This window comes from Leuciscus leuciscus, assembly GCF_965113295.1.
Source record: "Leuciscus leuciscus genome assembly, chromosome: 2".
Taxonomy (NCBI): Eukaryota; Metazoa; Chordata; class Actinopteri; order Cypriniformes; family Leuciscidae; genus Leuciscus; species Leuciscus leuciscus.
The window spans coordinates 59,752,437-59,779,680 of record NC_138726.1 but is presented as its reverse complement, the minus strand read 5'-3'; the positions used below and the strand labels follow the sequence as shown (position 1 = coordinate 59,779,680).

General features: G+C 41.4%; 2 protein-coding genes across 3 annotated transcripts in view; one reads left to right on the top strand and one right to left on the bottom strand.

The window, feature by feature from the left end:
* The window catches only part of LOC309492936 (uncharacterized protein), a gene marked incomplete at its 3' end in the record, with an annotated part of 173,869 nt that overhangs the window by 49,903 nt on the left and 96,722 nt on the right, over window positions 1–27,244 (top strand). The gene's annotated exons all lie outside the window — the stretch shown is intronic.
* On the bottom strand, window positions 1–27,244 carry LOC309492446 (uncharacterized protein). 2 transcript variants are annotated; one of them, XM_082161430.1, is made up of 11 exons: window positions 27,058–27,244; window positions 26,462–26,605; window positions 26,319–26,388; window positions 26,133–26,191; window positions 24,228–24,266; window positions 22,081–22,164; window positions 18,553–18,614; window positions 18,345–18,431; window positions 18,211–18,265; window positions 1,335–1,523; window positions 1–1,167 (listed from the first exon to the last, which is right to left on the bottom strand). In XM_082161430.1, the coding sequence occupies exons 2-11, from the start codon at window positions 26,585–26,587 to the stop codon at window positions 265–267; spliced, it is 1,674 nt and encodes a 557-aa protein (XP_082017556.1). In that variant the 5' UTR covers window positions 26,588–26,605; window positions 27,058–27,244; the 3' UTR covers window positions 1–264. The 2 variants fall into 2 exon arrangements, with proteins under 2 accessions (XP_082017556.1, XP_082017557.1); XM_082161431.1 differs by having other exon boundaries at window positions 26,543–26,605.

Here is a 27,244-nt window from a genome sequence, read left to right as displayed (position 1 = left end):
CATGTTTCCTTTTTTCTAGTGCTCAAAACATTAAGAAACAAAAACTCTACTCTAAATAGAAAAAGCCCCAATATATTCCTAACATTCTTAAAATCACTGGATTATTGGGAGTGCAGCGAGATAAATGCTGCTTTAATTTATTTTTGAGAAGTTCCCCCTGAGTGATAACCAAACTAGAACCCAGAATATATAGTAAACCCTTACCAAACATATGCTGCTACTATAATCAAGACATGTGTCTATGATAAAATAACATAGTGAGCTTTATAAACTCCCGTAATCCCAAGTCATCTGTGTTTGTATGTCCGGTTCTAGGTTTTGCAATTCGACATTTAATTCATCAAGATTCTTTTTTAGCTCCTCTTTTGTCTCCCTTATTTTTTTCCCAAATTTCATGATCTCACACCGCAGCTCTTGCACATTTCTTGCGTCGTTAGTTGACCCAGGGGTTTGGTTGCTTTCAGACTCTGTATTGTTTGCTGCAATTTCTAATTCTTGTTGAGCCGCTATTAAAGCATAATCTCTGCGGAGGTTGTGAATTTCTTTGGCGTCGAGGGCAATAAAGAAGGCGTCAACAGCTACAAATAGTACATTAAAAACCCCTGTTGCTGCTTCAGCCACACGAACGGCTCTTGCAGTCTGAGCTGCAACTCTCCCAACACTTGAGACTTGAGTTAAGCGGATAAGCTCTGAAATCCCTCCCAGTCCTCGTCCAAGTCGAGCTCCGACATTTACAAAATCTTCCCCAGATTGTGCATTGGACCACGATTCCCTGCTTTCAGAAAGCACCTTTTGAGTTACCACTGCTATTTGGATGTTTTGGATGCAGCTGCTTGTGGAGGCTATTTTTTCTTGTAACTCTGTAATGATCATTTTGATCTTTTGGCGGTCTGTGCGCTGATTAACCATCTTTGTTATGTTACTCGCACCAGATGCTACTCCACCAGCTACAGCTACACTGATTCCCACTCCTGTTACTATCAGAGAAGCTCCGAGAGTGAACGGAGCCAGAATAAGCCCCACTGCAGATGTGATTCCTCCAGCCAATCCCATTACACCTCCTGCAAGGCTGCCTACGGTTGTGTTGAAGTGGACTTTCTCCAAACCATCGGCCAGCTCTTCAAGAAAATTTAGCCTCCCATAAAGCTCTTCAATAGTTTGTGTGCTCTGAAAAAAAAAAAAAATTTTATGAAATAAATTTTTGTTTGATGGTTTAGTGTTTTGTTTAATTTCATTGTGCCCGTGTTGCAAACCATATTGGATAAACATACTTTATGACTTTAGGAAACAACAACAAAATGAATGAAAAGATACATTTTAATTATTTAACTCACCTTTTCATAAAGATGATTAATGATAAAGGGCCTCATCAAGATCTCACTGACAGACGGGCGATTCGCTGGATCTGTCTGAAGTGTGTCTTTTACCAGCTGACGAAGGTCCTCAGAGAAGGTCTCAGGAAGAGCTTCATAGGAACAGGTGAGTATCTTTGAAATAATATCAACTGTGCTTCTTCCAGTAAACTAAAGACAGACAAAAATATGAGGTTACTAGTTGGTTTAAAAAAAAAAAAAAATTGTATCAGTGGACAGTTACCCTACTACACATTTCATAAAGTCTACATTCAGACTGCTGGTAAATGTGGCCCAAAATGTGGTCATAATCATTGGTTAACAAACAAGTATTCATTATGTAGCAAATTTAGCTGTATGAAATATTAATAATCAATAATAACTGGTTATAATTGATTATGAATATTTGGATCAGTTAATATAATTAACTTAATGTCGTAAATCATCATTCTCCACCAATTAAAAAGGTAACGTGTGATTGTTAGGGACGGTTGACCAATATGGCGGATTACTAGTCTTTGAGCTCCTCAAAGCTGGGTGGTACTTTTCCCCTGAAATTCAAGTTGACTGCTTCAGAAATAGACTATTTTGTCTGAAAATATGCCAGGGGGAGGCAGGAAAGGGCCTAGGAGAATGCAAGGAGATAAAGAAAAGCAAAATTTCGAACAAGACGAAGCACATGTGAACACCGATGAAGAGGATGGCGACGGCGAGGCAACAACGCAGACCCTACACGAAACTATGCTAAGTATCAGCAAGCAGATAAGTGGCCTACGGACGGAGCTGAAATCGGATCTGGATGCATTCAAAGCGGACATGAAACAAGAGATGAATACTCTTAAACAAGACATCAGCCAACAACTAACAGTGACAAAGCTAGCAGTGCAGGAACAGAGTGAAAAACTCGAAGAAGCCCAGAATCGCATAGGGGGGCTTGAGTCTTGGTCAGCGGCAGCTAACGACGCGCTCAGACAATCACTAAAGGAGCAAAAGAAGATGATGGACAAGATTAATGATCTGGAATCAAGGGGGAGAAGGAATAATCTGAGAATTTACGGGGTCCGCGAAGGAGAAGAGGGCAGCTCCACGATAACCTTCGTTGAAAACCTAATTCGAAGTGAAAAGTTGATCAGCGAGGGTACAGACCCACAAATACAATGAGCTCATCGCACAGTTTAGTAGTAATGATTTTATGAAGTTCTTCACTGAGAAAATAGAAAGCATCAGAACCACAATTGTAAACGTTCAATCTTCAATTGCGCCTTATAATTCAGCCTCAATTATCACCCTGCAGGAACAATTACAGTGCTTTACAACTATAGAACAAAGAGAGTTAAATAAACTTATCACTTCATCTAAAACTACAACATGTTTATTAGATCCTATACCAACTAAGCTACTGAAAGAAGTGTTACCTGTAGTGGAAGAGCCTCTCCTCAATATTATTAACTCGTCTTTATCTTTAGGTCATGTTCCAAGAACATTTAAACTGGCAGTTATAAAACCTCTCATTAAGAAACCACAATTAGATCATAATAACCTAGCAAATTATAGACCCATTTCAAATCTTCCATTTATGTCTAAAATATTAGAAAAAGTGGTGTCTGCTCAGTTGTGTTCTTTCTTGCAAGAAAATGATATCTATGAAAAGTTTCAGTCTGGTTTCAGGCCGCACCATAGCACTGAAACTGCGCTCGTTAAAATCACAAATGATTTACTTTTAGCTTCTGACCAAGGCTGTATCTCAATACTAGTTTTACTTGATCTTAGTGCTGCGTTCGATACTATAGATCACACAATACTCTTAGATCGACTACAAAATTATACTGGTGTTCAAGGACAAGCAGTAAGCTGGTTCAAATCATACTTATCTGACCGCCACCATTTTGTCTATTTAAATGGAGAAAAATCGATCATAACTCCAGTAAACTATGGAGTGCCGCAGGGATCTGTGTTAGGCCTTCTATTATTCTCAGTATATATGATGCCACTTGGAAATATTATAAGGAAACATGGAATTAGTTTCCATTGTTATGCTGATGACACTCAAATATATATATTGCATCACGGCCAGATGAAAACGCTAAATTATCCAAATTGACAGAGTGTGTTAACGATATAAAAGATTGGATGACGCGTAATTTTCTTTTATTAAATCCAGACAAAACAGAGGTACTACTTATCGGTTCAAAAAACCACCCACAAAACCTCTCGCAATACAACTTTAATATAGTAGGATGTCCTGTTACTTTATCCTCTACAGTAAAAGACCTGGGTGTTAAACTCGATTGCAACCTGTCTTTCAAAAATCATATTTCATATGTTACAAAAAACGCCTTTTTCCACCTTAGAAACATTGCTAAGCTACGTAATATGCTATCAGTTTCTGATGCAGAAAAGTTAGTTCATGCATTCATGACCTCGAGACTAGATTACTGTAATGCTTTATTAGCCGGTTGTCCTGCATCCTCAATAAACAAGCTACAGTTAGTCCAGAATGCCGCCGCTAGAGTTCTTACTAGATCAAGAAAATATGATCATATAACACCGATTTTATCATCACTGCATTGGTTACCTATAAAGTTCCGTATTAATTACAAGGTATTGCTACTTACTTATAAAGCCCTAAACGGCTTAGCTCCAGTCTATTTAACGGATCTTCTATCGCCCTATAATCCATCGCGCTCTTTAAGATCACTTAATTCAAGGCTTTTGGTCATACCTAGGATATCCAGAACCACCAAAGGAGGGAGAGCATTTTCACATTTAGCTCCAAAACTCTGGAATAGCCTTCCTGATAGTGTTCGTTGCTCAGACTCGCTCTCCCAGTTTAAAACTAGATTAAAGTCGCATCTCTTCAGCCAGGCATTCATATAATATTTTTAATCTTACAGTTCAAATTACAATCCGGCCTCTAGTTAATAAACGCCAGAGGAGAACTGGCCCCCGACTGAGCCTGGGTTCTCCCAAGGTTTTTTTTCTCCATTGGGTCACCTGATGGAGTTTTAGGACACCATTAGGTCACTTGATGGAGTTTTTCGGTTCCTTGCCACTGTTGCCTTTGGCTTGCTCAGTTGGGGATATTCTGGGGATATTTAATCTGATTTTATCAATCAATAAATTCCACTAGAAACAAACCTTGTTGTATTATTTTAATTTAATACTGTGAAGCTGCTTTGATACAATCTGTATTGTGAAAAGCGCTATACAAATATACTTGACTTGACTTGACTTGACTTGACCTTTGGTGTGATAACTCTTATATTGCTCGATGGAAAGATATTGAGACTTACGCACCAGATTATAATGTTCAAACCCTGTTCGGAGATGAAGGCCTAGATGACACTCTAAGGAAGGGTCTGAATCCTATAGTTACATTTTCCCTTGGAATATGGTTCTCTCTGATTTAGCAATTGAAACTTAAAAATGATCAAAAAATACTGAGATGGATCACACTGGACAGATTTAAGCTGGCTACTTATGACAGTACTTTTAAAGATTGGATGAGTAGGGGTCTGACAGCTTTCTGCATAGTTATCAAAAATAACAAGATGAAGAGTTTTCAGGAACTAAAGGATAGTTTTGATCTAAATAACCATGATCTATTTAGATACTTACAGCTGAGAGATTACTACTACAAAGAAATTAAGGGGATTTCTTCTGACGTGGTAAACCCTCTTATTGAAATAATGTGTGACGCTTATCAACAAAAGACTAATAAGATTGTGTCTAAACTCTATCGGAGTCTGATGGAGAACTTGAAAAACACTACACTCTATGTAAAAGCAAAATGGGAGTGTGAATTAAAGGTTGTCCTCACAGAGGATGAATGGTATCAAACATGTTGTCTACTCCAGACCTCCACCAACTCCCAACAGTGGAGAGAATTTAATTGGAAGTGTTTTATGAGGTTTTTCATCACTCCTTATTTGAAGAGTAAACAACTTAGGATTACTCAGGACTGTTGGAGGGACTGTGGTATTAGGGACGCAAACCACGCCCACATCTTCTGGACATGTCCTAAAATTCAACCATTTTGGACTATCGTTAATAATACATTACAGAAGGTGTTGGGATACAATATCCCAAAGGAATGTAAAGTTATGTTTCTCGGAGACATCACAGAAAGTGTGCGGAAGGAGGACCTTTATTTATCCAAGATTTTATTATCTGCGGCTCGAAAGGCTATCACTAGACTTTGGCTCAAATCGAACATCCCAGATCAACAGCAATGGACAAGTCTAATTCAAAGCATTTTTATAATGGAAAAATTAACCTACACTATAAGGTTAAGAGAATCATCATTTAAAGAAAAATGGAAAAAACGGACCCATTTGTCTGCATAACTGTTCTTTATAGACTTTATTGATTATAACTAACACATAAAACGTACTCGGTTACTAACGTAACCTTGGTTCTCTCTAGAAGAGGGAACGAGTACTGCGTAAGTATCTTACGCTATGGGGAAAACCTCTTTTCCAAGAGATACTGAAGCCAAAAAATTATCTTTATAATTTTGAATTATTGCAAAACGCGTTGCAGCAGCACGCGGCCATGGGCGAGACGGCTCGCTCGCCCATTGGCTGCTCTGCGGCAACTGCATCAGCCTATCGAGCGAGGCCTGAGGTGACGTCAGGCCAATGAGGGCGCTTTGCTTCCCGCCGAAACGAGCGTGGCCTAGCCCCATAAAGGAAGCTCGAGAAGGCTGATTCTCTGGTTTTTCATTGCCGAAGCGAACCAGAGTGAGTTGCATGCACGGCAAGATACGCAGTACTCGTTCCCTCTTCTAGAGAGAACCGAGGTTACGTTAGTAACCGAGTACGTTCTCTTACGAGAGGTCTCTCGTACTGCGTAAGTATCTTACGCTATGGGGACCCAATGCAAAACGCCGTGCGTGCTGAGATCAAACACCAATAAACCTGGAGGCAAAGCCCAGGAATTACAGTGCACAATCACCAGAGGGACTCACAGAGAGTCCTGGAAAACAGGAGGGGAATCCTCCGTCCATATACAGCAGCGTCCGTAGACGCAATGCTAACATGACATCACATAGACAAGGCGGGACAAGCCTGAACTAATGTGGGAAATGCGGGTCTTACGCAATACTGCCCATAGCATAAACAGTAGGCGGCGCGCAGCGCTCACGATCTCAGTGTCCTAATCAGACAGCACTGATTCGGCGACGCCTCTCGCGGAGTGCGCTCTGACACCCAACGGGCACTGTAGTCCCTTGGCAGTGTACGCAGCGCTATGGCGTCAACTATCCATCTGGATAGGCTCTGTTTCGAAACAGCCAGTCCCTTGGAACGTCCACTGAACGAGACAAATAGCTACTCAGTCTATCGAAAAACAGACGAGCGAGACACATAAGCTCTTAGCGCCCTTACTGGACAAAGAAAGCTTGCGTCCCCTTACTCGCCCGACACCGGCAGGGCAGATAGGGAAATGACCTGAGCCCGAAACGGTGTGTTGAGGGATTTTGGACCGTAACCATGCCTAGGTTTGAGTATGACTCTTGAGTCGCTTGGCCCAAACTCTAAGCACGTCGCGCTCACCGAGAGCGCGTGCAGGTCACCTACGCGCTTCACTGAAGAGCCAACAAAAACACTGTTTTGAAAGACAAATGTTTGAGGCTAATCGTCTGGATAGGCTTGAAAGGGTCACCTTTCATGGCTTCCAAAACCGTAGAGAGGTCCCACATAGGGACTGAGGGAGGTCTGGGAGGATTCAGCCTCCTAGCTCCCCTGAGGAAGCGGATGACTAAATCGTTCCTTCCTATTGACTGACAGAGCGTTGACTTAAAAAACGCTGTGATAGCCGCCACATAGACTTTGAGCGTGGAGGGGGCTCTGCCCTTATCCAGCAGCTCCTGTAGGAAGGAGAGAACCTCCGTCACCCCACAGTCGAAGGGTGCAAAAAGCCTCAAGCTATGCACCAGCCGGAGAATACAGACCACTTCAAGGCATAGAGCCGTCTGGTAAACGGAGCTCTAGCATGAGTGATAGTATTTAGCACTCCCACTGAGAGGTCAGCGGGTACCCGTTGAGCGCCCACACATGAAGGGACCACAACTCCGGGTGAGGATGCCAAATCGAACCCCTGGCCTGAGAGAGGAGGTCCCTCCTCAAAGGCACTGGCCATGGGGCAGTGTCTGCTAACTGCATCAGAACTGGGAACCATGGTTGGTTCTCCCAGAGTGGTGCTACAAGCAGCACTGAGCATTTTATTTCCCTGATCCGTTCTATCACCTGAGGCAGGAGAGAGACGGGGGGAAAAGCATAGAGCGGGCAGCGCGGCCACGTTTGGGACAGCGCGCTCTTTCTCTTGGAAAAGAACACAGGGCAGTGAGCGTTTTCGTGAGACGCGAACAGGTCTACTTCCGCTCTGCCGAATCTCTCCCACAACAGCTGGACTGTTTGCGGGTGTAGAGACCATTCGCTCGCCGGAATGTTGTTCCTGGACAGTCTGTCTGGCCCCAAATTGTGCAGCCCAGGCACGTGCACTGCTCTCAACGAGCGCAGGTTGTGCTGAGCCCATACCAGAAGGCGTTCCGCCAGTCTGTATAAATTTCGGGATCTGAGACCGCCTTGGCGATTTATGTAGGACACCACTGACATGTTGTCCGAGCGGACTAAGACGTGGTGGCCCTCTATTTGAGGACGAAAACGCATCAGCGCGTTGTCCACTGCCAGCATCTCCAGATGTTGAAGCTTCTCCCGTTCTGACCACTGGCCAAAGAACGGTCTGCCCTCGAGCAGCGCTCCCCATCCCGAGGTGGAGGCATCTGTCGACACCACTTTCACTCTCGAGGAAGTCCCCAGGCTTACACCTGATTGGTACCAGTCGCTTGCTTTCCAAGGTTTCAGAGCTGCAAGGCAACTCTGATTGACCGTGAGATGAAGCTGACCGCGCTTTCAACCAGAACTGCAGAGGGCGCAAGCGGAGCAAGCCCAGCTGAAGAACTGATGATGCTGAGGCCATAAGACCGAGCATCCTTTGATATTTCCTGAGCGGGACGGTCGCGCCGCAGCGAAAAGAGCTCGCTGAATGTCTAGCATGCGCTGTGATGAAAGCCGCGCTATCATAGACTGTGAGTCCAGAACTGTGCCCAGAAACGATATCGTTTGACTGGGGTTCAGAGAGCTCTTCGCCCAATTGACTGTGAGACCTAGATTCTCGAGGTGATCGAGTAAAATGGTCCTGTGCTCCACGAGTTCTGATCGTGATTGAGCTAGAATCAGCCAGTCGTCCAGATAGTTCAGCACTCGCATGCCTCGGAGTCTGAGAGGTGCGAGCGCTGCATCCATGCACTTCGTAAATGTACGGGGTGCTAGGGACAAACTGAACGGCAGGACTGTGTACTGATATGCCTGGCCCTCGAATGCGAATCTCAAGTATCGCCTGTGACGTGACGCTATCTGTATTTGAAAATGCGCGTCCTTCAGATCTATCGACATAAACCAGTCTCCTCTTCTGGTCGTGAGCATTTTGAAACTGCGTTTCGCCAATGCTTTGTTCAGCTGTCTTAGATCCAGTATGGGTCTGAGACCCCGTCTTTTTTCGGTACCAGGAAGTGTCTGCTGTACAGCCCCCCTTCGCTTTGAGCTTGAGATAAAGGCTCTGATCACAGCGGGCAGAACGCTCGCTCTCGACCCCGCTACGGTACTTAACCGAGTGAGGGAGGGCTGAGCGAGTCCCGTAGGACTCATAATGTCTGTGAGTAAGTGTGGGCACGGGGGAGCGGGCACATTTACTGCTTCGGACGCGCTGTCTGCCTGAGCAGAGCGAGCGCGCACAGGTTTCGTTTTTACAGAAACCGTGCGACATGTATGACATAGTGTTTGTGGGCAATGGGCAGTGGGCACGTTTACTATGTTGAGTGCGCAATCGACCTGAGTCGATTTTATGAGCGCGGGCCCTGTGTGAAGGGCTGTGCTTGTGTGTAGGGATGGGCACTGGATAGTGGGCATCTGCTCTACATTTATAGCACCATCGGCCGTGGCCGGGACACCAGAAAATACACTCTTTACAGGATTTATCTAGGTAGCCATAAAAACGGCTTTTGTGTGCAGGCAAACGGGCAACTGTACGGGCTTGCACATTGCAGGATACGCTGGAACAGTCACAATTCCTGGAGCTGAAACAGCGGTGCGCTTTGGTGAGAGTTCGGCCGCGGCGGAACTCGAACACCAGCGCTTTCCTAGGCGTGCTAGGATGGCTTCGGGGCTTCTGGTTTCACCGCAATCCTTGGCCGTGGCCCACACGGAGCAGGGCGGCGGCTAGCCGAGCGAGAGCGGGGTCTCGAGCTGCGGTCCTGTCGGCGCTGCGATGAAGCGGCAGAAGGCGGAGGCTGTGGCTGAGAGCTTCGAGCAGGCGGCTTTGCACGACCCGCTGTAGAGCTGGAGCGCTTCGGAAGGAAGTGCTTGAAGGCTTGCGACGCTTTCTGTGCCCCGGAAAATCTCTCTACAAACTCGTTGACAGAGGATCCAAAGAGGCCAGCAGAAGACAGCGGGGCGTCGAGGAATGCGGTGCGCTCAGACTCAGACATCTCCGAGAGCGTCAGCCATAGATGTCTCTCAGCAACAGTGGCAGAAGCCATACACCGTCCCATGGCCTGTGCAGCAGACTTAGTAGCGCGAAGAGCGAGGTCCGAAGCGCTTCTTAAGTCCGAAAGGCAGATTGCGTCAGGGCCCATCTCGTCCAGCTTTCGGAGGAGATCTCCCTGGAAAATCTGCAGCGTGGCCATAGTGTGTAGAGCTGACGCAGCCTGCCCAGCGGCGGAGATTATTCGCGCGAGCAGTGTTGATGTCATGCGGCAGGCTTTGGATGGCAGCACCGGTTTCGTCCGCCGTCCAGCAGAGGGCGGGCAAAGGTGGGCTGCTATCGCCTGTTCGACCGGCGGAAGTGAATGGTAGCCTCTGTTTTTAGCATCGTCAAGGGTGGTGAATGCTGGTGACACAGACGAACGTGTTCGTGCTGAGAGGGGAGCGCTCCAAGCTTTGGCAACCTCTTAGTGAAGCTCAGGAAGAAAGGGAGCCGGTTTGGATTCAGGCGAAGCGCGCTCCCCAGGGAGGAAGCAACCATCCAGCCGTGTTTGAGAAAGAAGTTCCGGTGCAGACCACTCGAGGCCAAGGCTCGCCGCGGCCAACGTGAGTACGCGCATCAGTTCCCTCTCGATGTTAGCTCTCTTGTTAGGTCCACAGAGCTCGCCCAATCCCCGCTGCCCGAGGCTAGCAGAGAGCACGTGTCATCCTCTCCCGACGCGGCTTTAGAATCATCCTCCTCGATAGAAGCGGCGGCAGACAGCGGCCGCTGTGCAACAGGAAGTGATTCAGGGGAAGCCGGTGAAGCAGGCGGGCGAACCGGCAAGCTTTGTCGGACTGGAGAAGGTTCCAGGACCCGCTGAGCGCGGCGCTTTTTACGCCGTGGCAACACAGCGGGAGGTGCAGGCTCGGAGAAGACTGCCAGGCGAGTCCTCAGAGTCACCATTGGCATGATCTTCACCCAGGCAGGAGACGCAGATGACATGGCGGTCTCCCTCGCTGAGTGGGGCTCGGCACGAGCCGCATGAAGGCATCTTAAAAAAGACGCGAGCTCTTTTAGAGTGTGTGTCGCAGAGCGAGCACACACACACACACACACACACAAAGAACAGTTTAGTGAAAGGATATAGGCGCTGGATAGCGTAGCGGGAACGGCGGTAGAAGGCGGCGTTGGCCAGCGGCTTCGGAGGTGGCTCGTCCCGCTTAGAGGCTTCTTCAGACGGCGCGCGGCTTCTCTCGTGATCCAACGATACGTGAGCTTCGCTGAAGAGATGAAAAATCAGAGAATCAGCCTTCTCGAGCTTCCTTTATAGGGCTAGGCCACGCCCGTTTCGGCGGGAAGTGGCGCGGAGGGCGCAAAGCGCCCTCATTGGCCTGACGTCACCTCAGGCCTCGCTTGATAGGCTGATGCAGTTGCCGCAGAGCAGCCAATGGGCGAGCAAGCCGTCTCGCCCATGGCCGCGTGCTGCTGCAACGCGTTTTGCAATAATTCAAAATTATAAGGATAATTTTTTGGCTTCAGTATCTCGTGGAAAAGAGGTTTTCCCCATAGCTTAAGATACTTACGCAGTACGAGAGACCTCTCGTAAGAGAACTAATATCTAACACAAACACACGCACACACACACACACACACATTCATACGAGTTGCAGAAAGAAACAGAGTGAAGAAAGAATGAGTTTTAAGAGTGAGATGATGAAATCCTAAGTTTCTATATGCACTTATAAGACATGACCTGAACGACCCATCAATCATTAATTTAACCCTTCTATCGTTTCTTAGGCGGGTTATCAAATAGATATCAATGCACCAGTTCAGCTTAAGAGTCTGGAGGCTACTTGCTTGTCTTTGAGTTCCTTCTGGGGATTCCCTTTGTCGGTGTAAAAGGGGTTTCCCGGGTTCATTGGTGGGCGTCTCCTCGTGCCTGGATAGATGTCGGGGCGGCCAGTCACATGTGTGCTGGCGGATGGATGGAAAGTCTTTGAAGTTGGAAGCAGGCTTTGCAGTCGAATCGTGAACGAAACTTTGCCACAAAACTTAACTTAGAACCGAGACTCACACGGAAAAGAAAAGAAAACTAAGGAAAGAAAGAATGAGACGAGAGTTGCTAGATGGCTTGAATGAAGCCTTTTAACCCATGTTCTTCTGATCTTGATTTGGGTTCTTTCGTCTGCTCGTCTACATGGTTACTCGTCTGGTTACTCTGTCATGGCTTCTCCATGATCATTTTTTAATCTACTTTTTCTTTGTTCTGCTCTCAGCTTTGTTCGGGTCCTAAGATTTTAAACTCAAATGTTTGTCCAGCCTCCTGGATGAGTTCTGACCACTTAGGCACTGTCTTTCTTTGAGAGGTGGAATTTTCTTCACTTCTCATCGTAAATCATGCGTTATCTACGATCTCCTTACTCTCTAGCTTTAGCAGAGAGTACAGAGGCCACAGTTTAGACATCATTACTATTATAAGAATACAAAACATTTTACACAGATTTCAATCAAGCCATCTTTTTAATTAAGAACATACGATCGTATTGATAGGAAACACGACACACTTTCATTCAAACATCTAGTAGTTATAACAAATCATGACTTATATTGCATCTAAGCCTATTAGACACACATATAAGTGGTATACACAATATAGAATTATGTAGTTGCATGATGTTTGATTATAAGTCCATCGATAATTGTTTTGGGATGATTTTATGTATTGTTATAGGTAAAATCTCAGTTCTCTGTGGTTTGAAGAGATTTTAACTTTGGGGTCGTTAAGAGGTCCTTAAGAAGAAGTAGGTCTGTTTTGTATATCTGTCGTGGGATCAAGCAACCTCTGCCTTTATCTTGGTCGGGCCCTGAGCTTTGCCATCTCTGAACCAATCAGTCTTTTTCAAACTATCTAACATTGACAACGTTCTTCCTTTAGTTGGGCTCATCTCTTTGAAACTTGCATGGCCATAAAGTTCTTAGCTGGGGTTTTTTGTTGGTTAGCGTAGACTGGCTGGATTTTATGGCTCTTGGTTGGTGATTTTGGGGCCTGGAATGTTGTGTTCTGCGTGGAATTATGTTTGAACAAATCACCTGGAAGATTCATTTGTGTTTGGTTCGCCCTCAAACCCTACAATTACTTAAATGAGCTTGTTGTTTCTTCATTAAATTATTACATTGTTTAAATTAATACATTTTTCGCTAACTTTGATTTTGTATATGTACATTTCTGAAATATATAACTTCTCTAATAACAGATCACTCTAAATTGTAATGTGGACTCATGCATTTTCTGTAAAGCTGCTTTGAAATGATGTATATTGTGAAAAGCTCTATACAAATAAATGTGAATTGAATTGAAATGTGAATTCTCGTATTACGCAGCACGTTTGAGCTTCCGCAAGAACCAATGAGGTTCATTCTAGTTTTGTCACAGTAGGACTGCAACAATAAATCTATGCATCACAATTCTTCAAACGATTCTGGATCGATTTTGAGATTTTTATTAAGCATCACAATTTTCTCTCCAATCGATTCTGAGCTTAGTTTTTAACATAAAAACATCGTACTCTGCTTGCTTCCAATTCCTTACACACACTGCTTGAATCTTTCATAAAATAATCTTTCATAAATTTCAAAAAGGTTGAAGCAAATTACAAGGGTGTTCAAAGGGCTGTGTTTACATTAATTTCACGTCTTTAAGAGCATTTTGTTCCTCTTTTAAGGTTTCCAAGGAGGAATTTGTGCCAATGACACTGACAGCTTTAAATACAGAGGGGTGATCGGACTCCATGCAGGACTCCTCCCCCAACCGCCTAAGGAGCCAGGTGATGTTAAGAGCCTGGCCTGAACTTGGCAAAAACTTAGTATGGAGTGGTCAGCCCTGGAAGTGCCTGTCCACAGTCGCTGACATATGGTTTCTGCCGCCAGGGCATCATCAACAAGTCTCCCACCAGGAACCTTCCCCATTAGTTCATGATTAACTTACCAGTTGTGGCACACCCCCTAACCAGCCCACACTTACACTTTTACCTACTCTGAGGCCTGTCAGGCTGGATCCGCCCTCCATGCACGGGTGGTCCTTCAAGTGTTCTAAGCCAATTTCCTCCACGCTACGGATGAGTCCGGCCCAGACCTTGCTGCTTCAAGGAGCTGCACGTCACAACTGACCTCAATCTGTGCGCTACTAAGACAACGGCCCAAACGATCAGCCGTATGATGGACTGTTAAGTGGTGCTCAAAGCGTCACCTATGGTTAAACTTGAAGATCAAGGTAGCCGACAAGACAGCCCTCCTTGACTCCCCTGTCTCTCCCTCTGGCCTATACGGTTCTGCACAGCTTTGCTGAGCATTTCACTGCAACCTGAAAGTCATGAAAAAAAAAGAATGCATTAGCCCACAGGGCCCCCTCTCTGCGCCATTATGTGGTTCCCTTCAGTAGTTCTGCTCCCCAGGTCATCAACCAAATCAGGGAGGACAGATGCTCGATTTTACCAGTGTGGTTTCCAGGAATAGTTCTGTTGCTGTCAGCAGCCCCATGGCCAATCCCGCTGAGGAGAACCTCCTTTCCCAAACGGAATGGGGCAATCTGGCATACCTAACCTGAGTTGTGGAGCCTCCATCTGTGGCCTTTCGACGGGAGCCTTCACATGTCCTCCAGGAGATCATGAACACGATCTCTGAGGCTAGAGCACCTTCTACCAGGCGCCTTTACACCTAAAAATGGGCTTCCATCTTCTCATTCCTGCAAGAGCTGTTGGATAACAGATGCACTTAATCCACGCTCAAAGTATACATGGCAGCTATCGTGGTGTACCACGCTCCTATAGCTGGCCAATCACTTGGGAAACACAACCTAGTGGTCAGATTTCTCAGGGGGGCCAGGAGGCTAAATCCGCGTCTCCCCATAACCTCCCCTGGGACCTGTTCATTGTACTGAGGGCGCTCCGGGCCCTCTGTTTGTGCCGCTCACGACAATCGACCTCTGGTCTCTCTCACTAAAGACTGCCCTTCTGCTGGCTCTGGCATCGGTCAAGAGAATAGGTGCATGTAAATGTGCAGGCTCTTTCAGTGGACGATTCCTGCCTCGAGTTTGCGCCCAACGACAGCATAGTTGTCCTTAAAGGAACACTCCGACTTTTTGGGACTTTAGCTTATTCTCAGTATCCCCCAGAGTTAGATAAGTCCATGCATACCTTTTTCATTTCTGTGCGTTCTGTAAGTGTTATTTGACGCACCCACCGCTAGCCTAGCTTAGCACAAAGACTGGATGTAAATGGATAATGGTAGCATACTAATCCTAATAAGTGACTAAATAATGCAAACATTTTTCTATTTACATGTTGTGATCTGTATAGTCACAGCATGTACAAATAACAAGGCTATATGAGACAGAGACCATTTTTAATCGTATAAATACTGGGAACTATATTCTCACTAGGCGTAGGAGCACAGCTACTTGGGCGGAGTGGCTACTTGGGCGGAGTGATTAGCGCAGCACACGAGACGCCCTGACTGTTGATGGTTCCGTAAACAAAACAAACGTGACAGACTAGCTAGTAGCGAACGCGACTCGTGATCATGGCTGACTTTGAGGAATTGTCAGAGGAATTTTGCTGTGTATCAAACCAAGATCCAGAACCATATAGTTTTGAGCCAGAATACACAGACGAGGAGTTACAAACTTTGGAAGCTGTAAGACAAGATGCCGAACAGATTGATGTCGAAGTGAGAATCAGAACGAACACGGACTGGTGGTGTAAAATTTAAATGTGGAACATGCCAACCTATGCCGACAGAAACCGAGTGCCTTTGTTGTAATGAATGGGACCGGGTTTTGCCATCAATGTCAAGGCTTGATGAGTGATGACAATCAAAATATTTGCGTCACTACCACGGAAGATCAACTGGAAGAAACGCCCCATGCCGAGTGAACCTAATGGTCAGCTGTCCACCAAGTAAGCGATTTTGTTATAATGATCATTCATAGTACAGTGATAATAACAATAAAGGGGATACACGGAGCCTCTATTCACGTAATAGTGTCACTACTAAGGTTACATTACATTAGCATGGCACTGTTACAGTATGGCTAATGTTAGTCATCTCAAAACATAACGGAACACTTACCGCAGCAACAGGTGATTCAGTTTGTCCTGTCTTTATTATCGATGGGATGGCTGTATCCTTTAGCACACGTTTCATGGTCCGTGTGGCAACTTGCATTTTTTCAAAATAGTCGTCTATAGTAAAATGTTCAGAGCAAACGAAATACTTCGTGATGCTGTTTACAGGTGTGTTTGTAGCCCTCGATTCATCAGGTCAGCGTTTTTAGTTGGAATTCTATGAAACATCATAGTATTACCTGGTCTCCCCTGTTTATTGTCACAGCTCTTTACAATACAGCGACCACCCATGATTGTAAACTATAAATTTACTATCAAGTAATTGCTGACTCTATTACTCCAACTCTGAGCGAACTCTCAGCTTCTCACCACAGGGCGTCTCGTGTGCTGCGCTAATCACTCCGCCCAAGTAACGTTAGCTGTGCTCCTACGCCTAGTGAGAATATAGTTCCCAGTATTTATACGATTAAAAATGGTCTCTGTCTCATATAGCCTTGTTATTTGTACACGCTGTGACTATACAGATCACAACATGTAAATAGGAAAATGTTTGCATTATTTTGTCACTTATTGGGATTAGTATGCTACCATTATCCATTTACATCCAGTCTTTGTGCTAAGCTAGGCTAGCGGTGGGTGCGTCAAATAACACTTACAGAACGCACAGAAATGAAAAAGGTATGCATGGACTTATCTAACTCTGGGGGATACTGAGAATAAGCTAAAGTCCCAAAAAGTCGGAGTGTTCCTTTAAAGTGCCCCTATTACGCTATTTTAAATGCTCATAATTTTGTTTTGGAGGTCTCCTACAACAGGTTTAGATGCATCAAAGGTCAAGAAACAGTTTAATTTTCTCATTATAGACATTGCACATCACCACATGTTTTAATTATTCTCAAATGACTCGATGAATGAATCAGTATCTCTAAATCTAAACCCCTCCTTTCCGTGAGCTTACACTGCACTGATTGGCCAGATGGCCCAGTCTGTTGTGATTCTACCGCTTACAGCACCTGTCGGAAGCTAAACACCCATTACCATAACTGATTTTCAGCTCCGTCCGGAGGCTTTCTAAAGCTCAGTGAATGTACACACTGTAAAGACAGTAACAATGTCCGATGGTGAAACATTGGAAGAACTAGTTATTAAACCCAAAACTCACAAGGTTGACTTGAGCAGGATGTTTCTCAGTAATACACTTGTCATTTTAAGGAACATTATGAGATGTTGCAACTGTTATTCCTTATTAACAAGCCATCAACAAACCTCTGTGTATATTTCAAAAATTTTAGCGGTGCACATGCGGGAACTGTATCAATAACAATGCATAGATTTGTGGGCACTAACGTGAATGACTGATGTAACGTGAACGTAAAACTAATCTAGCTTCATCTTTTATCTTTACTCAAAGTAGTAAGAACGACAGACAAGCTGCATTAATAGACAAAGTTAAAGGTAAGAGTGGCCCACAGCTGCTTAGCAGAAGTATTTTGAAGTATTTAATAGCTGGTTAGCTGGAAACTTACACAATATAAAACACAAATCTACATATTTTGAACACCCGGTAGAAAATACATCAATAATTAATCATACATACATACAGGCTGTGATTTTGAGGAGAATGCTGGTCTAAATAAACTGTGTACTGACCCATCTTTTAAGAGCAAGCATTTTGCAAATCCCGTGTTAAGTTTTGAGAAGCAGTTAAAAATTACGAGTTGAGGGCAGGTTAAGTTGTTCTTGGGCGGACAACAACATAGGCAGGCATTTTGCAAAAGTATTTTCTAGTGACGTAGAACCGTCACACATGGGATTTGAATTACAAATGACTTGTATAGGCAGTTCAAATTCTTTTCTATTATTTGGGAGAACATAACTTTATTTATTGTGCACTTTCAACTTTATAACTTTGCAGAATGTTTACATTTATAAACATTAAGGGTGAAACAGTTCACAAAATGCAAAATTCTATGTTTTTAAATAAGTGTGAGTTTTCCTACATCTTGAAACTTTTAGTTTTATAAATGGGGGTAATCTTTAAAGGATGAACAAATAATTTTTTGGTCATCACATTAAAAATAACATTATATGATAATATTTGAGTGTATATATAAGTATATATATTTTTTTTTTGCAATATATCATTGTTTTATTAAAGCTTGACATTAAACTAAACATGCTCAATATCTAATGAAAGAAAATCTTACCGCACATTTCTGCATGCACATCTCATAGATGACACATCCCAGACTCCAAATTTCACTGTAAAAAAGTGAAGCTTATGAAGGTTAGATTCTGAAATGTATTATAATAATAATAAAAACAATTGTAATGTTATTACGATTTCTCATCAAAAGGTCTGCCATTCAAATTCTCAGGTGCAATGTATGAGAGAGCTTTTGTTTCTGCTGTCTGTGCATTAGTGGACCTGATAAAAACAGAAATACATGGTTCAGATCATAATGCACACACACATATGGACTATTTCTTTTATCACGTGTTATTTTATGTACAAGTCATGTTTTAAATCAAAGGAGCACATACAGTACCATTCACGAATCGCTCCAAACTCTCCAAGACGAATGGTTCCACATGCAGTGAAAAATATGCTCTGCCATAAGAAAACACACATTGAGTATGTTATAGCTGCAATGTTAGTTTAAAAATAATAAATTGTGATTAATCTCATACTTATTTGATTATTAATATGATTCATTTGTGACTTTTTTTTTTAAATTTCAGAAATTTGCTTTCAAGTGTAGGCTATTCTACATACAGTATGTTCTGTCGGTCAGCATGTAGTGAATTTTAAATAAGTAATGTCCTCTTTATTTTATTTCTAAATGTAATTCTAGGTTAATTTCTACATGATTATTCTTTATTATTATTTTATTTATTTGTTTATTTCTAATTATTGAATCAAAGTGTACCTGTTCAGAAATGTTCGTCAGTAAGTTGGTGGTGGTGGCGCAATGGATAAGACACATGCCTTTGGTGTGAGAGACCCGGGTTCGAATCCACTGTGAGACACCAATGTGTCCCTGAGCAAGACACTTAACTCCTAGTTGCTCCAGAGGCGTGCGACCTCTGACATATATAGCAATTGTAAGTCGCTTTGGATAAAAAGCGTCAGCTAAATGAATAAATGTAAAATGTAAATGTAAATGTAAGTTGTGTTTGGTTAAATGTTATTGGCTAAAAACAGCTTGATCCCGCCTCATATCAGTTATGGCAACTGTGACTGGCCAGTGCTAATGTCAGTCAAAATAGGGTCAGAGGTAGCGGGAAAAGGAAGAAATGCGAATATTGCAGGAGGTCAATCCAGCGCTCAAATTCCGTACCACACAACGCGATTCGGAAGAACTGTTATAGTTTAACTCTTGATCGCTATCGCAGTGAATTGGACTATTCATGTTACCGTTGAGACACTTTACTCAAGTTTGTCCCTTACCTCGGCGAATGTGAGAGTATCAAATGTGATCTAAGCGATTACCGGCTGAAAGGACCTACTGTACGCTAGTTTCTAGACGTAATTCTATAGTTGTAACGGTAAAAAAATGTAAAGTATTATATGCTCAGTTAGGGGCTGCCATAACAATTGGATTAAGAGGATAGAACAATTTAACCAACGGTGTTACAAACACAATGTAAAGCGATCGGAATGTTGTGGTGTACTTTTACGTATACTCTGCATTTACACCCACCACCACCTAAAGACGAGGAGCACCTGAGGCAATGGTGGAAGGCACTAAACTTGAAGTGCCCACCCAAGCGATCTTATGAAACTTGTCCTTTTTGTGAATCTTGTAAAACAGATTTTACCTATTGGGAATAGTTATTTGTATAAACCTTTACAATGTGACCAGATGTTACCTGTTATGAATAGTTATTTTTATAAACCTTTACAGTGTGAGCAGATTTTACCTGTCAGTCATTTATTATAAAACAATATAATGTGAGCTCTGTAGATTCCCCATAAAACTTAAAGGAATTAAGTCTTCTAATTAGAAGGAATAAGTCACGTCAAGTTTGCAAATGAATACCATCTTGGTTTATTACTTATGAAAATTAAATGGTGAAATGTATCTACATGAATGTCAGTAGGTGTCTCTAGCTTCCTGAAAACATCAAACACTTCTTAAAACTGATTTTATACAACTTATTTAGTCATTCACATTTAACCAATTACCTAATCTCCTATCCTTAACCCTAAATATTCTCATTCCTTATTATTTACAAATAATTTTTCATCGCTGCTCCATCAACTCCTTCTGACAGGATGAAGTAGTTAAATATGTCCCTATAGGTTACCTCTGGCCATGTTAACAATGACGATGGATGAGAAAATGTGAGACCAACTGATCGTCGTATGAAGTTTTCTCCGTGCTCCCAATTTAAAACATTTACGGTATTAACGTAATTTGTCATTTTGCTAAAGTTTTGGCTAACTATAAACAATCCTCTAACTACTGAAGTAGCGGAAGTTTAGCGGAAGTCGGATGACAAAATGCGGAAGTGCGAAGTATTAAAAGAGAGCGGGGCGGAATAAGGTGGATAGAGCGAATCGGCCATTTTAAGTTTCATGCCTGCAACGTGTGTGTGTGTGGTGGGCCAACAATAAGTTTTTTTTTTTTTTTTTTTTTTTTTGTTGGTGAATGATATAGCCTAATGGTTTAATACTCTGTGATTCATTGAGTATATTATTCCAGGGTTACAGTTTGTATTTCTGATTGAAACTGAAGTTTGTTTACCATTTTATATGTTCTTGTTTACCACAAGAACATCCAGGCACAGGAACAGTTTCTTTCCACAGGCCATTTCCCTTCTGAACACTTAACATGCCCCCCAAGGCATATGCCTGCAAGTGCAATACTCCCACTGTCTAGTGCAATATTCTCTTAACTCAGGTGATATTTATATTTATATTTATATTATTCATACTACTCAAAATACTGTAAATATGTTCATAATCTGTAACATGCACTAGACTCCCACTGTCTAGTGTAATATTCTCTAACTCAGGTGATATTTATATTATTCATACTTCTCAAAATACTGTAAATATGTTCATAATCTGTAAATGTTTATTCAGACTAAACCCAACTGTGACCCCTTTTTTTTACTTTTTATACTATTTTATTTTATTTTATTTTTTTATATATTTTATTCTTAGAATTTGTATTACTATGTTTCTTGTTGTATTTGTATTTGTATATGTGCACTGGAAGCTTCAGTACCAAGAAAAATTCCTTGTGGGTGCAAGCACACTTGGCAATAAAGCTCTTTCTGATTCTGATTCTGATTCTGATTCTGATTCTGATTTTAGTGCCTGTTGTTGTGCACAGAAGAGTCAAACTGTATTTGAAAATTGGTTGGAAAAAGTTGGTTGAACAGATTTTATTCATATTTAATTTGAATCGGTTTTGTTAATTATTTCTGTTTATTTTCTTTTAAATAAATCCATTGTATATTTCAGTTATATAGTGTGGTCACTTTAATAGAACAGATAGGTAGCTGCAATTGTTTAAAAGTGGTTCTTGCAGAGATCTGACTTGCACTTTGTAAGAAGTAGTGTAGAACCAATGGTCACAGATTGATTATAAGATCATGTCGAGAGACAAATAAACTTCTGGGTTCAAGCGTCCAACATTCCAAAGTGTAGATACACCGAGGACAGTAGGGGGCGCTACATAAATATTTGTTGTATGTGGTATTTTGTGTGCTGCTGCTCTTATTGCAACCAGTCTTTGGTCCAGTCAGACCAGAATGTCAAATTAGTTAAATCCATAAACATTTATTCAAGAATGTTATTTACCAACTACAACAAACTTTCCTGTGCATTTAAAAGTGTAGTGTCACCCAAGTCGTTTGACCAGAAAGTTCAGTTATGACAATCTGATTAAAGACTGCGATTAATTAAACAAAATTATTTAAAAACTAACGTATGCATGAATTCACAATAAGTTCAAAATAAGATCTCTAGATGAAAATTGATTTCAAATTTATATATAAACATGGATTTAGCAAATAGAGGTGAATTTCATTTCATGCCAACTTTAACTGTATTGCATTTATACCTTGGGCTGCAGGTTTTTATGCAGGATCTGTTGATCATGAAGGTGCTTTAATGCCATGCAGATCTTCACAGTCCAGTCCACAATCTAGAAATACATAAAATGTGAAATTACAAATGTGGAATTTTTTTTTGGTATTTTAAAGGCTATGGTGAAAGACTAATATATAATATATATAACAATAGTTTAGTTCATATTCATTTTTGTAAATTTTAAGCATGTCCCTTCCTAATTCACGGCTACACCAAGCTCTCCCTCTCCCTCCCTTCCACACATTCATCATTCACAAACCGTTCACTCTCCTCTTGAGTTTAATCACACTCTACACCTTATTACCACACTCATCAAGGACTGGACTCATAACCAGCACACTCTCATTGTTCAAAATCCAACGTTTGTTTGACATCAAGCTCCAACGTTGGGCAGATGTCAAATTTTGGTTGGTATGAACCAGGATGCACGAACTCCATCTTGGTATGAACCAGTATGCACAAACTCCATCGCACACCTGTAAGTGATAGGTACGTTGGATAATGAGGCCAGATAGGACGTTACAATATATAAGGAACTACCGCACACTATCTTAACTTGCAATTTAATTTGTATTAATGTACAACGTTTCGGTCACACGACCTTCATCAGGAGTGACTCCTGATGAAGGTCGTGTGACCGAAACGTTGTACATTAATACAAATTAAATTGCAAGTTAAGATGGTGTGCGGGAGTTCCTTATATATATTTTTTTTAAGGTGAAATGCATGGCAGTACTTATTACAAGTAGACATCTGACATCATCTGATCACATTTTCTCCTGATTTTCTTGCCATAAGAAACACAGTAACAGCAGCCAGAGAAAAACTCATGTTAAAAAGTCAAGAGCCAAACTACACAACTAAATGGCAAACATATTACCATAATGGTGACTTCAAACCAAACTATTATTTTCAATAAAACATCAAAATCTAAACCTCTGTTAATTCTCAATAAGAACTTCTGTAGATGTCTAACAGAAATAAAGTCCTTCTGGTTAGTAATAAGTGAAGTGTTTAATCCTCCTCTGCTGAGATCTTGAGATATTTATTGTGCTGCCATGCATTTGAACCTTTTTTTGCAGTGCGGTGCTTATACAAAACAAAGTCAAGTCAAGTCCCCTTCATTTATATAGCGCTTTTAACTAAATAGATTCTTTCAAAGCAGCTTTACAATGATAATAGGAAATTACAGTAACAGAGATTGTTTTGGCTTTACATCAGCTAGAATACTAGAATAAAGTTATTGTCCAGCTAAAGTTAGTTTGATTGATTGATTCACTTCAGTTGCAAAAATCATTAGTTATGGTCCACTAACACGACACCATTCTAACAGATTTAGAAAAAAAGGTTATCTCTGCTCAGACCTCAAAACCGCAAAAACGCGAAAACGTCTATGTGCACATGCACATCACATGTTTAGTCCATAGGTCAAACAATCAAACGTTGGGTTTAGACGTCACCCCGACTTTCATTTTCAACCAAAATATGACGTCTGACCGACTTTGGATTAGTTTGAGTCCAGTGTTTGTTGGGACTTTATAAGTCGGTCACCATCAAATCAAAATGGACAATCCTTGTTTGTTTTTTAATGGAATATTGTAAGATTTATTTTAAAGATTTATTTGGGCAATTTTTTTTTTTTTTTATGTGCCCTCATGATCTTTAATCTAATGAACTCCCTCTCTCTTGCAGCGTAATCCGTTCTCTGATGATCTGTTTACGCACGAGGGCGGGACTGTAACCTGTCAATCACATGACATCACAGCTATAGCAAACCACAATGATCCAGCCATCCAATTCCCCTCGTCCTACATTTTATTTGTTGACTGAGAAGCCGTTTCACTAAACTATACAGCACAATACGGAAGAATATTGCAACTCTCATTTCATGTCAACTTTAAAGATTCCAATAAGAAAAAGAGAATATAGAAAAAATTCAACTTAACAACACAAACACTGCAACAAAATCACAATATTAGTTCATATTTACAGATAACATTTTAAATTTGTAGATCAATGCTTTAATTTAGGCCTTTTAATTGATGTCAGTTTAACAGATTATTTCTCTAAATCATGGTAATGGGTTAAATTTTACCATCTCTAAATCTACAAACATACCTCAGAAAATTTAACTGTTCCCTTCAATTTGAGTGTTATCTCTGTGAGGTGGAGGTTAAGAGCTGGACTGCTGCCGCATCCGAGGCACTGGGAGATTGCTTAGAGCGCACGGATTGGAACGTAGTGACCGACGGGACCGAAAACGTCAACGACGCGGCGCTTGCTGTCTCGGGGTACATAACATTCTGCGAGGACGCAATCATTCCCAAAAAGACTGTTAAGATGTTTCCTAACAACAAGCCCTGGGTAACTCCAGAATTAAAACAACTTCTTAATCAAAAAAAGTGACTGTTTAAATTGGGAGGAAATAGAGAAAAGGACTGTGCAGAAAAACATAAAAGGTATGATCAGGGAGGGAATGTAAAGCAGCATATAAACGTAAAATAGAGAACTTTTTTAGAAATGATACTAGGAGAGCTTGGCAGGGGGTCCAGGCAATCACAGGATACAAGCCTAAGAGGTATCTCATGGCAGTGGAAAATGAACTTGAAATGGCAAATGACTTGAATGATTTTTATTGCAGATTTGATATTCATGATTTTACAGCTGACCAGGAACTTGTTTATAAATAAATCAGTAGTATGAAGTGTGTGGATATAGATATTTCTATAGACGATGTTAAGTCTTATTTTAGACATGTGAATCCCTGTAAAGCTAGTAGGCCTGATGGTATTAGCAGCAGGACTTTAAGGGTGTGCGCAGATCAGCTGGCACAGCCCTTTCAGCAGTGCCTTCAACACAATCCAACCCCACCTGATGGTAAAAAAATTGGTTCACCTTGGGGTTAACCCAAGATTAGTTTTGTGGATGTTTTACTTTTTGACGAACCGTAGTCAACAAGTCAAATTCAACTCATGTGTCTCATCGTTAAAAGCCATAAATACAGGGGCACCACAAGGGTGCGTTCTGTCCCCTATTCTGTACACCTTATACACCAACAGCTGGCAAGCAACCATCTCAAACCACACCTTTTATAAATATGCTGATGATACAGCATTAGTGGGTTTTGTACAGTCCAATACTGCATCCTTAGAGAGCTTTGAGAGGGAGGTGCAGGGTTTTATTAATTGGTGTACAGATAATTTCCTTGTGGTTAATGTGAAGAAAACAAAGGAGATGACTGTAGATTTTAATAAAAAGGGAATTATAGTTCCACCCTCAAATATAAATGGTGTAGTGGTAGAGCGGGTCACAACATACACATATTTGGGTGTTGAAATAGACAATAAACTGACTTTTAATGAATGTGCACAAAATAAGTCCAAAAGGTTACAGAAGAGGATGTTTTTTCTAAGGAAACTTAACCATTTTAGAATAGACAGCTGTATTCTTCAGATGTTTTACAAAGCTCTCTTGCAGAGTGTCTTATCATTTGGCCTTATTTGTGCCTTTGGTAACATGTATATTAAGGACCAGAATAAACTGCAACGAATAATCAAAACACCCAGTAAGATCATTGGAGTTGATCAGCTAACTGTAGCCCAATTGTACAATGACCTTAGTCTTAAAAAGACAGAACAAATTCTAAATGATTCTACCCACCCTCTTCATCAGAATTTCTTAAGAAGCAACAGGTCAAGTGGCAGACTACTGCAAAGGAAAATTAGGACCACAAGGTACAGCAATTATTTTGTGCCTACAGCAATTAGACTGTACAACAAGCAGCTAGCACTCAGCTAGTTTATTTATCCATACATGCTTGTCATGGTTTCTTTTCAATGTTTATTGTTTTGTCTGTCGTGTCCTTGTTTTTCTTAGGTTTTAATGTTTAAATGTTTTTAATGCTTTTGTATTTAATGTTTTGTAATTATGTTTTTATTGTTATGTAGCAGGCTATTTAATAATGGAGCGTGTAATGGTGACCACATGAATTTCCTACTTGTGGATAATAAAGTTTACCTTGACCTTGACCTTGAGATCCCCACCCTCGCAGTGCTCCAGTACAAGATACAAGCAGTCACGATCTGAAAGCAGATTCATTCATCACAGTGTGCTTTAAAATTATTTATTAATATCTATGCTGATACTGTATAGCCCTGGATGTAGATTAATATGTGTTAACAAAGTGTGACGTTTAAAGCGTATTTTAACCTGTGATGATTTCCTTGTGATGGACGATGTGTGGATGACTGAGCTGCTGGAGAAAGTCTGATAGATCATCCTAAAAACAGACACAGTGTTTGTATCAGAATTTCTGTCTTTAAATATCATTAGAAACAAAGTATCCATCTTACCTGGTTAGCATTCAGCTCTTTAATGACAAACTGATCACCACCTTTATTCTTCACCAGCATCATCTTGTCTTGTTCACTCACTAGTTCGTAGCCACTAGCTTTTAGAACTGACTGTTTGCTCCCCATCTCTGAAAGTTTCTGCAACTGTTTAAGAAAAGCATTCATGAAAGTTTAAGCATTTAAATCATTATTTTTTTAAGATGTTTTAAAGACCATAACAAACAAATTGTTGATGAGGCCCGACCAGTTTAAAATGGAACACCAGAATAACATCAGACATGTTTTTATGATTAAACTCTAAAATCAATTCAATAATGTTGGTACACTAAGCCTTTTTTTAGATTTATGCAATTTAATTAATAGTCAAATTCAATCAAATTGAATTGAATAATCCATACGTAATTTATTTAAATAACTGAGTAAGGATCGTTATTATTCAATTAAATTACAAAAGGATAATTAAATTCAAATTTGATGTGGTTTTACTATTAATTAAATTGTGAAAATCTTTAAAAATAAAGGCTTAAATTGTTTTTGAGTGTACCTTCTCCCTGATCTCTCTCTGATTGAAATTCAGACAGTTTAATTTGTCTTACCTGAACAATGTAAATAGCTGAGAGTGATGTGTTCTTCAGGTGCCCCTGTGTTTAGAAATGGTGAAATTATATTTTAATACTAAATGAATGTATTATTATTCCCTTCTTCTTTTATGGCTTGAGAGAAGATCTCTATATGGTCCACTGAACATAACCTGCCATCAAATGCAGCGGAGCCAAGGTATAT